Source organism: Podarcis liolepis (assembly GCF_965112155.1).
Source record: "Podarcis liolepis genome assembly, chromosome: 10".
NCBI classification, from domain to species: Eukaryota; Metazoa; Chordata; class Lepidosauria; order Squamata; family Lacertidae; genus Podarcis; species Podarcis liolepis.
Window position 1 is genome coordinate 8,312,731 of NC_139562.1, and position 15,276 is coordinate 8,328,006.

The following is a 15,276-nucleotide window of genomic DNA, read 5'->3' on the forward strand; positions in this document are numbered from 1 at the left end:
GAAAGGGACCCCGAGGGTCATCTAGTCCAACCCCCTGCAGTGCAGGAAGCATCCATGACAGATGGCCACCCAATCTCTGCTTAGAAACCTCCAAGGAAGGAGAGTCCACCACCACACGAGGGAGACCGTTCCATTACCGAAACAGCTCAGAAAGTTCTTCCTGATGTTTAGTTGGAATCTCCTTTCTTGTAACTTGATAGTCCACCCTTTTCTCCTACTCTTTGGAGTGCCTCCCCCTTCCCAATAAAATGTGGATAAATTTTGGACAGACGTTCAGGTCCGTCCACACACATCCAGGCGCAAGCATGGTGTTTACGAACCCTGGAAGCTACCACCACGATCCCAGAAACAGTCCCTGGTCTATTTCAAAACACCACATCAGCATCTGCATTAAAAAAATAAAATGTGTTTGGTTTTTTCCCTTCTAAATCACAAAACAGCAATAACGACAACAATAAAAATAGCAGCGAGAGCGGCAATAAAAACCAGAGAAACAGAAGGAACGAAACAAATGATCCATTAAAAAGTGCAGGAGATTAAAATTGTCTTCACCTGGCATTGCAAAGCTTGCAAAAGAGTCGCCAGCCCCATGTCCTTGGGGAGGTCATTCCATAACTGGGGTGTCACCATCAAAACAGCCTCACCCCTGGCAGAAGTCGCACCCAGAGCACGGCCTCCGACCCAGACTGTTAGAAACGGGGGGAAATGCATATAATCAGCAGTAATGTGCTCAGCGGCTTATGAGCTATACAAAGTCTGTGGCAGATTCACTAGTAGGAGTAGAGGAGGAATCTGACTCAAATCAAGGCAAGTCTAGCAAATAAGCGCTTTTTTAGCGATATGTGATTAAAAAAACCCCCACAGCCATCCTTTAAAAGTTGCACTTTTCTGTTTTGCATTGCAGAGCTCGAGACGAGGAACGTGTTAAAAATGCATACAGCTGAGTGAAATGAGCCTTAAAATCCACAAAAATGCAACACATTGTATTAGGAATCATTGTATCGCAGAAATTGACTTCTTAGGCCATACAGCATACAAAAAAAAAATTCAGTTGGGAGAAATTTGCACAAAAATGCATTGCAGTAACCGAGTCTGGAAGTCACCATTGCATGAAGTGGCATAAATACACCCCCCCCCCCAATGACCCCTGAATTTTTGAATTTTATTGATATTGATGCTGCTTTTTATGTTGTATTTTATGCTGTTTTATGCTGTTTTTATTTGCTGTTAGCCACCCTGAGCACGGTTTTTAAACCAGGAAGGGCAGGGTATAAATAATAATAATAATAATAATAATAATAATAATAATTATTATTATTATTATTATTATTATTATTATTATTATTATTATTATTATTATTAAACCCAACCATTTGTCATTAAGTGGCACCCCTTCCCTTTAGCCCAGGAGGTATAAATCCCCTGTGAAGCTTTCATGAAATGTGGAGAAGTGTGTTCACAAGTATGTTCAGTGCCTTCCTCCCCAACTTTGTGGGTTTTTAAATTTTTGACTCAGGGTTGTACTTTCCTGTCCATTCAAGTAAAGCTGTAACATCCTAGTTGTTCAAATGCCAAGATGAGTTTTGGCTTCTTTGCTAAAAGCATCCCATGGCTCCGTATTCCTGCCGCAGCAGCAATCAGTCCCCCGGCGTGATAATAATACATATTTGCTGCCACCTTCTCCTCTTCAAAGTGTGATGCGGCGTGTGAGCTAATTAACCCTGCCAGGTAGGGGAGTGCTACTAAATAACTCGCTGCGCACTCCATCCCAGGAGATCGTTCCCACTCCCCGCCCATCCTAACCAAGCTCCAAGTGGGAGTTACCGCAGGGAACGGATTCCACAAGGATCGTTATTTTAACTGCAAAGTCACAGGCAGAAAACGTTCTTAGAGATAACAGCTGGAAACCATAGAGGTCAAGGGCAAAGCTCTGGGAACACGATAGTGTGGTTTGTCATCAGCGACTCCAAGGCGCCTTGAATCCAGAACCCAGTTTCTGGAAATCACAGGAGAGGAGAGAATGCTCTTGTGCTCAAATCCCACTCGCTGGTTTCCCAGGGGCATCTGACTGGTGAGAACAAGATGCCGGACTAGATGGGTCATTGGCCTGATCCAGCAAACCTCCTCATGCATCCATATGGCCAGTTACAGGAATGTAGCCCACTGAACCACCTGGAATTGTACTGGCCAGCTCTCGGAGTCCTCTTCCAGCAGAGAAGAGAAGAGAAAAAAGCACACCAAGAACTCTGGCCAATATAAGTTTCAGTAGTGGGAGTGGTGCCTACTCGCAAATCAATAGTCAATTGTAACAAAAACTAATCCATTTGAAAGTATGTATTCTGACAAGGCAGTGAGAGATTTTCTTGGGCTCCATGATCACTGCAGATGGTGACAGCAGTCACAAAATTAAAAGACGCCTGCTTCCTGGGAGAAAAGCAATGACAAACCTAGACAGCATCTTAAAAAGCAGAGACATCACCTTGTTACAGAGATGCTCTCTGTGTTTAACACACCTTACCAACAAAGGTCCGTATAGTTCAAGCTATGGCAGCGGCGTAGCGTGGGTTGTCAGCATCCGGGGCAAGGCAAGTAATTTGCACCCCCTAACCCCTAACCTGCTGCCGCTGCCAGCTTCTTCTTGCTGCTGCCTGGTCTGGTCTGGTCTGGTGTGGTTCTCTCCCGCGCTTAGTGCTGCGTTGGGTGGCCGCTGCACTGTCCCTCCCCCAGATAGTCCCTTGCTCTCTCTCCGCACCGCACGCCTGGCACCCACCCCCTCCACAGTGGGCGGCGACCCAGCGGCTCGGATCGGATTCGCACAGCCAGCACTGCAGTGAGAGAGAGAGAGTGAGCCAGGTAGGGGCAGAGAGCTGTGAGTGCGAGCATGCCCCCCCCCAGATGTTGCGCCCGGTGCGGCCGGCCCCCCCCTGCACCCCCACGCTACGCCACTGAGCTATGGTTTTCCCAGTAGGGATGTATGGAAGTGAGAGCTGGACCATAAAGAAGGCTGATCGCCGAAGAATGGATGCTTTTGAATTATGGTGCTGGAGGAGACTCTTGAGAGTCCCATGGAACACAAGAAGATCAAACCTCTCCATTCTGAAGGAAATCAGCCCTGAGTGCTCACTGGAAGAACAGATCGTGAAGCTGAGGCTCCAATACTTTGGCCACCTCATGAGAAGAGAAGACCCCCTGGAAAAGACCCTGATGCAAGGAGAAGGGGACGACAGAGGACGAGATGGTTGGACAGTGTTCTCGAAGCTACCAACATGAGTCTGACCAAACTGCGGGAGGCAGTGGAAGACAGGAGTGCCTGGCGTGCTCTGGTCCAGGGGGTCACGAAGAGTCGGACACGACTAAATGACTAAACAACATTCTGACAAGGATTACAAACTCAAATAGAGATTCAAACTCATAAGGATATGTATAACACAATAATTCGTTACAGAATTAGAGATAAGAGTTTATGAGTAGAGATAAGTTCATGTTAGTCCATAGTCAGATTCGACGTGAAGGTCTTACTTTCAATCACTGAGCAGAAGTCAGAAGTCAATTATGGATCAGAAACCAGGACAGGGCCCTGTTTCGATGTATTCACCTTCATCAGCTGGAAGTATCAAACATTACATGGTTTCTGATCCATAATTGACTGGATTAGTTTTTGTTACAATTTACTATTGATTTGCAAGTAGGGACCACTCTCACTACTGAAACTTATATTGGCCAGAGTTCTTGGTGTGCTTTTTTCTTGGTATATTTAATAACAAGAACTCCAAATTATTTAACGAGAAGAGAACAGAGGCATGCAAATATTGGCACAATAATGAAGGAGTGATGAAGGAGAAAGCTCTTCAGTCCACGTTTAAAAGTGAACTGATCCAATTCATTTCCCCTATACAGTGGTACCTCGGGTTAAGTACTTAATTCGTTCTGGAGGTCCGTACTTAACCTGAAACTGTTCTTAACCTGAAGCACCACTTTAGCTAATGGGGCCTCCTGCTGCCACTGCCGCTGCGCCGCCGGAGCACGATTTCTGTTCTCATCCTGAAGCAAAGTTCTTAACCTGAAGCACTATTTCTGGGTTAGCGGAGTCTGTAACCTGAAGCGTATGTAACCTGAGGTACCACTGTAATTATATGCAGATTGGAACACAGGGGTCAGTTGGATTATTGGTTGGTTGGCATCAGTCTGTCTCGGGAGACAACAGAGAAGTGCGCCTTTGTGGACGAAGTCAAACTGTTGGAAGGCGACAGCGCCTGCTGTGGCTGTAGAGACCGATACAGGAGAGACATGTTTTGTTGCAGCTGGGGCAGAGGATGGCACCCAGTTGTGCTGCTGCAGATGCACCAGGGCATTTCTTCTCTCTGCGTTCCTCCCAGGGGTCATTCCTCCTCTGCTCACTGCTGTGGATGCACTACTTGACTGTCTCCAAGCCCTCTGGCTGACTGCAAGGGATTCCCACATGGCAAGGTTGATGTGCCCAGCCTCCGTGCCACATTTGCAGACTTCTTTGTAATGCAAAGTTGGTCTGCCAACGGGCCTGGTGCCTGAAGCCAGATCCCCGCAGAGCACGTCCTTGGAGATCCTGCCATCTTCCATTCTGCAGACCTGACCAAGCCAGCGTAGAAGTCACTAGAGGTCATACCTTGTTAGACATTCAGGGCTACACCTGCTCAGAAGCCAAGCTTGTTGATCAGCATGCAAGGCCATCTCTGCCATTAAGCAAAAGGCACTGGATCGATTGACTTTATTGCTCCAGCCCCAGAGCTTTGACAATATTCGCATGCTGCCATTAAGCAATACGATAAACAATAAAAGCCAAGCCCTTCTGAAGAGCAATAGACTCTTCTGACATAGCACCAACCTTCCTAGTCATGCATTTAAACAGCATTTTCATGACAATCCTTCAGTTCAGAATCCGCAAGCAGGCTGGTGGCAGCTGCTTCAAACAACATCAGGCAAGGCTGGCTCTGGGGTCCTGAACACGTCTAACCCAGGGTCAGCTCCACAAGGTTAAGAGTGCAAGCCAAACCATGTGCTTATCTGGGATTAAGTCCCACCGGTCTTGTTGACGTGTCTCTCTGAGCAGACGTGAAGAATTGCTGCGCACATGGCTTCTGGGGCAGTTTTATGGAGAGGGCTGCAGTGCTGATACTGGCGATGGTCACTGCTGCTTTTGCAAACACACTCCCAGCTTTCCATCCCTGCAATTTCAATTATACTGTGTGTTGCATTTGTAGGCTAGGGGCCGCTCTGCCTCTCCGTCTCTCTTTCTCTCAGCTTCCTGCCATTGTTCACCTGCCCTGCATGCAGAAGGTCCCAGGTTCAGCTCTCAGCCTCTCCAGGAAGGGATTGGAGAGTCATCTACCTGGAATCCTGGAGAATTGCTGTCAATCAGTGCCTGGCAAATAGAAGAGGAAGAAATGGAGGCAGTGAGAGATTTTACTTTCTTGGGCTCCATGCAGATGGTGACAGCAGCCACGAAATTAAAAGATGCCTGCTTCTTGGGAGAAAAGCAATGACAAACCTAGACAGCATCTTAAAAAGCAGAGACATCACCTTGCCAACAAAGGTCCATATAGTTAAAGCTATGGTTTTCCCAGTAGGGATGTATGGAAGTGAAAGCTGGACCATAAAGAAGGCTGATCGCCGAAGAATGGATGCTTTTGAATTGTGGTGCTGGAGGAGACTCTTGAGAGTCCCATGGACTGCAAGAAGATCCAACCGATCCATTCTGAAGGAAATCAGCCCTGAGTGCTCACTGCAAGGACAGATCCTGAAGCTGAGGCTCCAAGACTTTGGCCACCTCATGGGAAGAGAAGACTCCCTGGAAAAGTCCCTGATGTTGGGAAAGATGGAGGGCACAAGGAGAAGGGGATGACAGAGGACGAGATGGTTGGACGGTGTTCTCAAAGCTACCAGCATGAGTTTGACCAAACTGCGGGAGGCAGTGGAAGACAGGAGGGCCTGGCGTGCTCTGGTCCATGGGGTCACGAAGAGTCGGACATGACTAAACAACAACAACAAGTGCAAATAACCCTGAGCTAGTTGGGCCCATGGTCTGACTCTGTATAAGGCACCTCCCCATGTAGGTTTTGCTTTTTGAAGGGCTTCTGATTATACGCGAGTGTCGTGGCACCCTGTGCCAGACGAAGGAGGCCGTTTCGCCATTGGCACTTTGCGTCTGGAAGTGCACAATGAGCAACAGCCAGCGCTTTCTGTGGGGGACCATGATGAGCAGGTAGCAAGCTGGGGATGTGGTGGGGGCAATGAAGAAAGGGAGCAAGCAGACTTGTTCTGTTCCAGTTCTAAGAGAATGCATAATGAAGCCCCGCTCTCGGTCCTATTTGATCATGAACCAAGTGCAATTAAGCCAGCTCTCTCTGTGCCTTTAAAGGAGGTGGATAATGTGCAGTAATCATGTGTGAATTAGCTGTTCCATAAGAATTGGGAAAATCCCAAGTGCACAGAAACAAAAAAATCTATTTCATGCCACGTTCAGTTTTCAGCAAGGTGGAAAGATCCTACGAAGTAACGGGGGTGAGCTTCTCTCACCCCTACCTGCCTCATTTATGGTTCTCCTGATCCAATGGAGGTACAGTGGTACCTCGGTTTAAGTACTTAATTCGTTCCAGAGATCCGTTCTTAACCTGAAACTGTTCTTAACCTGAAGCATCACTTTAGCTAATGGGGCCTCCTGCTGCCGCTGTGCCGCCGGAGCACGATTTCTGTTCTCATCCTGAAGCAAAGTTCTTAACCCAAGGTACTATTTCTGGGTTAGCGGAGTCTGTAACCTGAAAAGTATGTAACCTGAAGCGTATGTAACCCAAGGAACACTGTACTGAATTTTCTAAAGCCACCTTGGGGAACCTCAGCTTCACAGGCCTAGCTAGACCCAGTTTCACCCACAAAGGCCTTCCTCAAAGCCACACCCAACTGCTCTGCTTCTGATGCCACATGCAGTGTCAGGTGTGGGCCGGAAATGAATGTGGCTCCTGGGGAACAACCATGAACTTAACATGAGCATAGCGTGAGCTCCTGATTGTCCTTTGCAATCAGGTCTCCCTGTTGGCACCGCTCATTATGACGTCAGATGACTGACAGGTGAACTGCTGAAGGACTTGACCTCCCAGCTCATTCCAGCTCCCCACACCATATACGGAAATGATAGTGCTGCTAGGACAGCGGTTCTCCACCTGTGGGTCCCCAGATGTTGTTGGACTACAACTCCCATCATCCCTGAGCTCTGGCCTTGCTAGCTGGGGGTGATGGGAGTTGTAGTCCAACAACATCTGGGGACCCACAGGTTGAGAAAGTCTGTGCTAGGATGATGGGCCCATATATGATGTCAAGTGTAAGGAAGGCAGTTGTGACTTGGTTGCAGGGACCGGCAGGGCTCCAAAGAGTGTGTGGTGAGGCAGGGGACCCGGGTAGTGACCCAGGAGAGGGGACAAGTGATTTATGGAGTTGGATATCACCATACATCCCATTCCCCCCCCCATGAGAACACAATGAGAATTTTGAGTGCCATGCTCCTGCATGATTTTGGGGCATGGCACCCCAAAATATGTGTTTTGGGGTACCATGACCCACCAAAGCACTTTTTCTGGGTTTGCAATTGCACGGGTCACATGACTCACACAGCAGTGCAGACCTGGGAGATGGCGTCCTGATTTTGGGACATGTCGCGTTGAAGGGTATTTGCCACCTGCAAGGCAGGAGGGAGAGTCAGGGCAGTCCTAGGTGGCAGGGCAGGGTTCCACTGTTGCCATAGTTGTGCCATTGGGCTTAGACATCTGGACAGCTGCCTAGAGGCTAGAAGGCTCCGTGTTCATCCAGAGCACCATGGAAGCTGCTGTAAGCGTTTCTTTTGCCAGTAAAGGGTTAACTGTCAGACGTGTGCCTTCCTTATCTGGGATGGGATCGACACTTGGAGAAAATGGCTCTGTGGGCCAGATAAATTTGGCCCCTGGGATGAATGTGATTCCCCCTGCCTGTTTTTACAGGACAAAGATGGGATGTGTTTACTAAATGACTTTGAAATTGGCCTTTGTGGGTTTTTAAAAAATTATTTAACATGTGTTTTTCTGTTATTGTTTTTAATATAAATTTGGGCTTTGTTCGTTTAATAATTAGATAGCATGTCGACTTGTTGGATGTGCTCAGTTTTTAAGTTTGCACAGAGAGCGCTTGGAATCGGGCATGGCAGAACTATAACGAAAGAGTGTGTGACGAACTGAAAAAAATACCCGTAGCATGTTCTAAAACAGCAAGGAATTTGAATGAGTTGTTGGTGCAATGGAAAAGGCCTCCTCTGAGTTATCCTGGGAGACTTGGCATATCTCTGTGGACACCCAAGACATTCCATCTGCACTCCCATGCGCTGCTGTGTGCATGCGCCGCAGCGCACGGAGTCGTGCGGGCCTGCCGGTCTCTGCTTGTTGCCTGTTAGACAGATGTTATTCTTTTAATTAAGGGCACTGGTGGTAATAAAATCCCCATAGAATCCATGAAGGATTCATAGCCTTAAGCTCTGCTCGGGTTTACGGAGGAGTGTGTGATGCAGTCGAGGGGAACTGATGCTAAATCAAGTCGGGAGACATATGGACCCGGTTAAAGACCAGTCCCATTCCTCTCTTCCTCACATCATACTTTTGCCTTGGGTTAATTACTCATCTCTCGGCCTTGCAACATATTTTTTCCCCAGCTGCTACCTCCAAGGCTGTTTCTCTGGGCCCAGGGAGAGGGAAAACGGATGGCGCAAGAGGCCAGCGCCACATTCTCTAGATACGCTTGCAGGGATTTATCACCATATAACACCGGTCGTGAGAGACCTGCATTGGCTCCCAGTACATTTCCGAGCACAATTCAAAGGGTTGGTGCTGACCTTTAAAGCCCTAAATGGCCTTGGTCCAGTATACCTAAAGGAGCGTGTTCTCCCCCATTGTTCAGCCCGGACACTGAGGTCCAGCGCCGAGGGCCTTCTGGCAGTTCCCTCACTGCGAGAAGCCAAGTTACAGCAAACCAGGCAGAGGGCCTTCTCGATAGTGGAGCCCGCCCTGTGGAACGCCCTCCCACCAGATGTCAAAGAGAACAACAACTACCAGACTTTTAGAAGACATCTGAAGGCAGCCCTGTTTAGGGAAGCTTTTAATGTTTAATGCTCTATTGTGTTTTTAATATTCGGTTGGGAGCCTCTCAGAGTGGCTAGGGAAACCCAGACTGATGGTTGGAGTATAAATAATAAATTATTATAAATTATTATTATCCTTAGCACCTTCTTTGGACCATAGAACACTTCCACACCATGCCTCATGCTTCCCCCCATCTTCTCACCTCCCCCAAAGATGATATTTAGATCATAAACTCCCTGAGGCCGGGACTAGTACTTGAACTGAACTCCATCAGCAGACATTAGCAGGGGAACATTTCTCCCTCCATATAACTATGCTATGGACCCCAGCTCCCATCAGCCTTGACCACTGGGCATGCTGTCTGATGCTGATGGGAGTTGGAGTCCAGAAGTTCTTGGGAGCTAACAGGTTCCCCATCACTGTTGCAAAGGACCATGTACATTGATGGCACTGTATAAATAACTCATCGTTTATTTTATAATATGTATAAATTGCTTTTTTTTTATTAAAATAGCCAGTGTGGTTTATAATTAGATCTATCTAGCAAGCAATCTCGCTAGCTCAGTTGCTTAGAGCTTGGTCCCGATTATGCCAAAGTTGCAGGTTCATTCCCCATATGGGGCAGTTGCATATTTCTTTTCTTTTCTTTTGGAAATAATATTTATTGATTTTACAAAATAACTCTCACCTTTAAATTTTGAAATCAAACAAGATTTTTCCAAATCTTAGGACTGTCCTCCTCCCCTCCATTGGTCCTTTATAAATCAACTGCATATTATAGTTCTTCCACATTATGGGCCTCCAAAATATCCAGTCTTTGTAACATTGCAGGAGTTACTTAAAGCCTGCCAAAGAGCTCAAGTGACTGCAGTGTTCTTTTAAGTACAGTCTGTATTTGTCCTGTTCCCTATTGAAGTTTTCATCCCCCTGATTTCTGATTTTCCCTGTCAGTCTTGCCATCTCTGCATACTCTAATAATTTCATCTGCCAGTTCACTTTTGTCGGCATTTTCGCCTCTTTCCATCGCTGGGCAAGGCATATTCCTGCCTTGCAGGGGGTTGAACTAGAATCAGTGTCCCTTCCAAGCCTGCAATTCTGTGACTCCAGATATAGATATAGATATAGATATAGATATAGATATAGATATAGATACAGATACAGATACAGATACAGATACAGATACAGATACAGATACAGATACAGATGATAGAGATAGAGATAGAGATAGAGATAGAGATAGAGATAGAGATAGAGATAGAGATAGAGATAGAGATACAGATACAGATACAGATACAGATACAGATACAGATACAGATGAGATAGAGAGAGAGAGAGAGAGAGAGAGAGAGAGAGAGAGATAGCGATAGAGATAGAGATAGAGATAGAGAGATAGAGATAGATAGAGATAGAGATAGAGATAGAGATAGAGATAGAGAGAGAGAGAGAGAGAGAGAGAGAGAGAGAGATAGAGATGATAGAGATAGAGATGATAGAGATAGAGATAGAGATAGAGATAGAGAGAGATAGAGATAGAGATGATAGAGAAAGAGATAGAGATATCTAATGCTCTCAATAAAAAAGTACAACAAAGTCCACATTAATATCAGGAAATGCAGGCTAACATCACATAAAATTAAGACTAACACGCCAGAAAAAAGGAGCAAGCATCAGTTGCTCAACAATTGCTTCTGAGAATAAATGGGTCTTAAATTATGGCATCGGACCATGTAAAAGAGGAGGAGTACCAGTAGCTCTCAATATCTTGTTGGACACCTGGTTCCTATCAGCCCCAACCAACTAGCTCAGCAATGATAGAAGTTGGAGTCCAACAACATCTGGTTGTTCACAGTTCTCTATCCTTGCTCTGAATATTGGTGCCTGCCAAAACTTTCCAGGGAGAATGCTCTGTAAACCAGGTGCCACCTCTGAAAAAGCCGTCTCCCCATTGCCTAGTTCATGGGTAGGCAAACTGGGGCCCAGGGGCCGGATCTGACCCAATCGCCTTCCAAATCCAGCCTGCGGACGGTCCAGGAATCAGTGTGTTTTTACATGAGTAGAATGTGTGCTTCTATTTAAAATGCATCTCTGGATTATTTGTGGGGCATAGGAATTCGTTCATTTTTTTCTCTCCAAAATATAGTCCGACCCCCCACAAGGTCTGAGGGACAGTGGACCAGCCCCCTGCTGAAAAAGGTTGCCGGCCCCTGCTAGCTGTTTAACCTCTGAAGATGAGAGCATCCAGTGGGAGGACATCAAAGGAGATCAGAAATTTATATCAGATTTGCGAGGAGGAAGGCAGTCCTTTGTGTACCTACGTCCCGAGGATTCCTGCATTGCAGGGGGTTGGACTAGATGTCCCTTGGGATCCCTTCCAACTCTACAGTTCTGTGATTCTGACTGCGTGCACCGGTCTCATCAAAATGCTCTTTCTGTGCATGAGGAAAACGAGTGCAGCAAACTCTACAGAGCATAGTTCTCTAGAAAGTGCACTTAACATCCATGGAAACCATGCTGGGGGGAAACCGGAGGGGTTGAGATGCTGTTCGCAAGGCCCCCGCCAATTGTCAGCTAATTGTGTTTGGTTTGCTCAAAGATAAATTGCGGTGTAACTCGGCATTCGCCGTAATGTAATGTGCAGAAATCACAGGGTACGTTTGGCCCTGCAATTGTATGCCGATTAGTAGACACAGAGCCGAGCCTCTGCCTGAGGCTTGGAGCTTTGGGCTTCTCCAAGCTATACTTCCAGAGAATATTAGCTTTCATTTTTAAAAAACAATAATAATAAATGAATAAACTTTCCGATCGTCATGGATGAGAAGACAAGCTATAGGCAGGAAAGCCTGATCAAATATCGAAAGGCAGAAGGCTGGCTGAAGGAGACAATTGGTGGTCAGGGAACCCGGGCATCAATGCCCTTCAAAACACTTAGTTCATCTCCACGTCAAGCGAAATTAAGGAGTGGAGAGCCAAACCGTACTAATTTTCAAAAGATCTGCAGTGAACTGTGGTCATCCGAAAGCCCCAGTGTTACTGTACCCACTAGTCCCCATTGTTGTTGTTGTTTAGTCGTTTAGTCATGTCCGACTCTTTTTGACCCCATGGACCAGAGCACACCAGGCACTCCTGTCTTCTACTGCCTCTCGCAGTTTGGTCAAACTCATGCTGGTAGCTTCGAGAACACTGTCCAACCATCTAGTCCTCTGTCGTCCCCTTCTCCTTGTGCCCTCAATATTTTCCAACATCAGGGTCTTTTCCAGGGAGTCTTCTCTTCTCATGAGGTGGCCAAAGTCTTGGAGCCTCAGCTTCAGGATCTGTCCTTCCAGTGAGCACTCAGGGCTGATTTCCTTCAGAACGGAGAGGTTTGATCTTCTTGCAGTCCATGGAACTCTCAAGAGTCTCCTCCAGCACCAGAATTCAAAAGCATCCATTCTTTGGCACTCAGCCTTCTTTATGGTCTAGCTCTCACTTCCATACATCACTACTGGGAAAAACATAGCTTTATCTATACGGATCTTTGTTGGCAAGGTGATGTCCCCATTAGTAACATTCAAAGAGAGTTGGGGGGGGTCCCTTTAGAAGTGAACACCTGAGGAATGTCAAGGGAAAGCGGGGAAGATGAAGTGATAAAAATCCTGGTGATATTTATGTGTGTGTGTTAGAATCCCATTCCTACCATGGTGTCAGGGGAGATATGTGCAAGAATTGCCACTACCATTTCCAGTAGCCAGAGCAGCAGGTGTGATTTCTCTCCTTTCTTTCTTTCTTTCTTTCTTTCTCTCCCTCCGTACTTCCCTTCCCCTACTTTTAGTACACTTACGATGGGACGGAGATTAACAGCTTGCCAGTGGAGCTGACAGTCGTGTGGAATGGGGATTTCAACATTGACAACCCGGCGCAGAACAAAGGTAACGAATCATTTCGACTTGTCCTTGGAAGTGGTAACCTTAGCAACCGGCTGCATCACTCTGCACACTTCCTAACAAAGCACTCGACGCTTCCCTTCCCCGTCTGCTACAAGGCTTTATTTATGTTCTCTGCAAATTGCTAAAAAAAAAAAAAATGTTCTGTTTTCCTTCCCCTCTCTCTTTCTTGTTGAGCACCTGAAACAAATAAAGCTCCGCCTGCTCCTCCCCCCCCCCCTGAGCATTTTAAAGCCAAACTTTCTACTCTCCAAATCCTCTTGACTTGAGTAGCTCATTTCAGTGATTGTTGCCAGCAGCTTAGTTTGGATCTGCCCAAGTCGTTTTTTCCCCCTGCTGAAGCAGTTTACAACTTCTTTTTTAAATACGACTCAAAATAATAACAAATATGGGTCAGTCGCATTGCCCTCTTTCTGATTTCACACACTCCTTTCCTGCAGGCAGAAAACTGGGTTTGTGGGAATTTGTGGGAGCAGGAGGCGGGAAGGCAAGATTGGGTGGGGTAGTGGTACACAGTTGGCAGCTGCTGTAAGGAGCCCTCTAGGTACAGTGAGTTCAGTCCCTCACCCTAATTTTTGCCCCCAAAATCAACACCCAGTTTCGCCAGGAAAGGTGCCCCCCCTGATTCATTCTGTAGGCATTGCTGGGGGTCGGACTAGAGAACCCTTTGCATCCCTTCCAATCCTACAGTTCCATGATTCTCCGCACTGAGAAACTGATACTTTCAACTGGTAATGGAAAGTGAATAGGGAGGAAGTCTTATGCACATCTTCGGTCGGAGAGTCCTCCCCTGTATCAGTGATGAGGTATAGATTTAAGATTTCAGAATCGGTTTCCTAGCTGCTGGCGTCTTTATACCTCCCATAGATAAGCTATTGAATTTGTGGGCACAAGATGTGGTGCTGGTCACCAACTTTGGAAGAGCAGACAAATTCATATAAGGCCGTTAGTGGCTATGAGTCATAATAGATACCTTCCCCCTTCATTATCAGAGGTACTTCTTAATACCAGTCAGTGGTGTACCATGGGTTGCCAATGCCCGGGGCAAGGCAAATATCCTTGGCACCACCCTCTAATAGTGTGGAACAAAGGTGCAATAGCTTGCGACCTAACTCGAGTGGCAGCCGCAGCGCCCAATGAGCATCCAGCAATCGAGCACTGCGAAAAAGAGGATGGAGGATTGGTCAGGAGCGGGTACCTTTATAAAGCCCATGTGGTGGGCACCCTAGCAACCGGCCATTGTCCATATCCACTCCTCAGTTCACCCATACAGTCATTTGGAGATTTTCTGAATGAGGGGATGGCACATTATTTTAAAATATATTTTTACTACTTCTGTTAATTTTCTTTTGAAATCTTGCACCCCAAAGAATTTTGCTCCCAGGGCAAGTGCCCCGTGGCCCCACCCACGCTATGCCACTGATGCCAGTTGTTGGGGAGCACCAGTGGGCGAGCGTCCTGCTTGTGGGCTGTCTCCAGCCATCTGGTTTCCCCCTAGTGGGAAACAGGACTCTTGACTAGATCAACCTTCCAGTCCGATCTAGCGGGACTCTTGCTGCATTGTTTGACTCGACCGCAGATGGCTTATTGGCTGCTGCTCCTTTGCCGCAGTTCTGCAGATCAAAGCACCTGAGGGGGCATATATGGGGTAAGGCGATCTCGTGGGTGACTGCCTCCTCAACAGGCTTGTGCTATCCTCTCCCAACAGTCCACCTGTACAAATGTGGGGCCATGCGAGACAGCTGCGGCCTGTGCCTGAAAGCAGACCCGGACTACGAGTGTGGCTGGTGCGAAGACCAGAACCGGTGCACCTTGAAGCACCATTGCCCCATCCTGGAGAACCGGTGGCTGGAGCTCTCTGGCGCTGGGGGCAAATGCACCAACCCCAAGATCACAGAAGTAAGTCATCCTGAAACTCCCTCTTCCGTTCCCCATACCCTTGTTTTCTGCACCCTGCCTAGCCATGAAGACCTATGATCAGTGGCGTAGCATGGGAAGGGGGTCACAGGGGCGGTCTCCCTGGGTGCTAAATTGTTAGGGGGCATAAAATTACAACCCCTGGTGCTGCCTCAATACAGCTGTGTGCTTCCATTGCTGTGCTCTATTGAAAACGGCTTCTCTGTGCAAACCAGGAAGTGACCTCTCCAGGCAATGGAACGACTCTTCTTTTCTTATCTCTATGGCTGCAATCTTTTGGGTGACCCGCAACCCTTGCTATGCCACTG

At 47.2% G+C, this 15,276-nt stretch overlaps 1 protein-coding gene across 5 annotated transcripts in view; it reads left to right on the forward strand.

Moving 5' to 3' along the window:
* Positions 1–15,276, forward strand: part of PLXNA4 (plexin A4) — a 600,353-nt gene that overhangs the window by 481,017 nt on the left and 104,060 nt on the right. For all 5 annotated transcript variants that reach the window (XM_083460906.1, XM_083460907.1, XM_083460910.1 and 2 more), the window contains 2 exons: positions 12,940–13,036; positions 14,760–14,950. In XM_083460906.1, the coding sequence (XP_083317032.1) occupies positions 12,940–13,036; positions 14,760–14,950 (288 nt within the window). The remainder of the gene's footprint in view (positions 1–12,939; positions 13,037–14,759; positions 14,951–15,276) is intronic.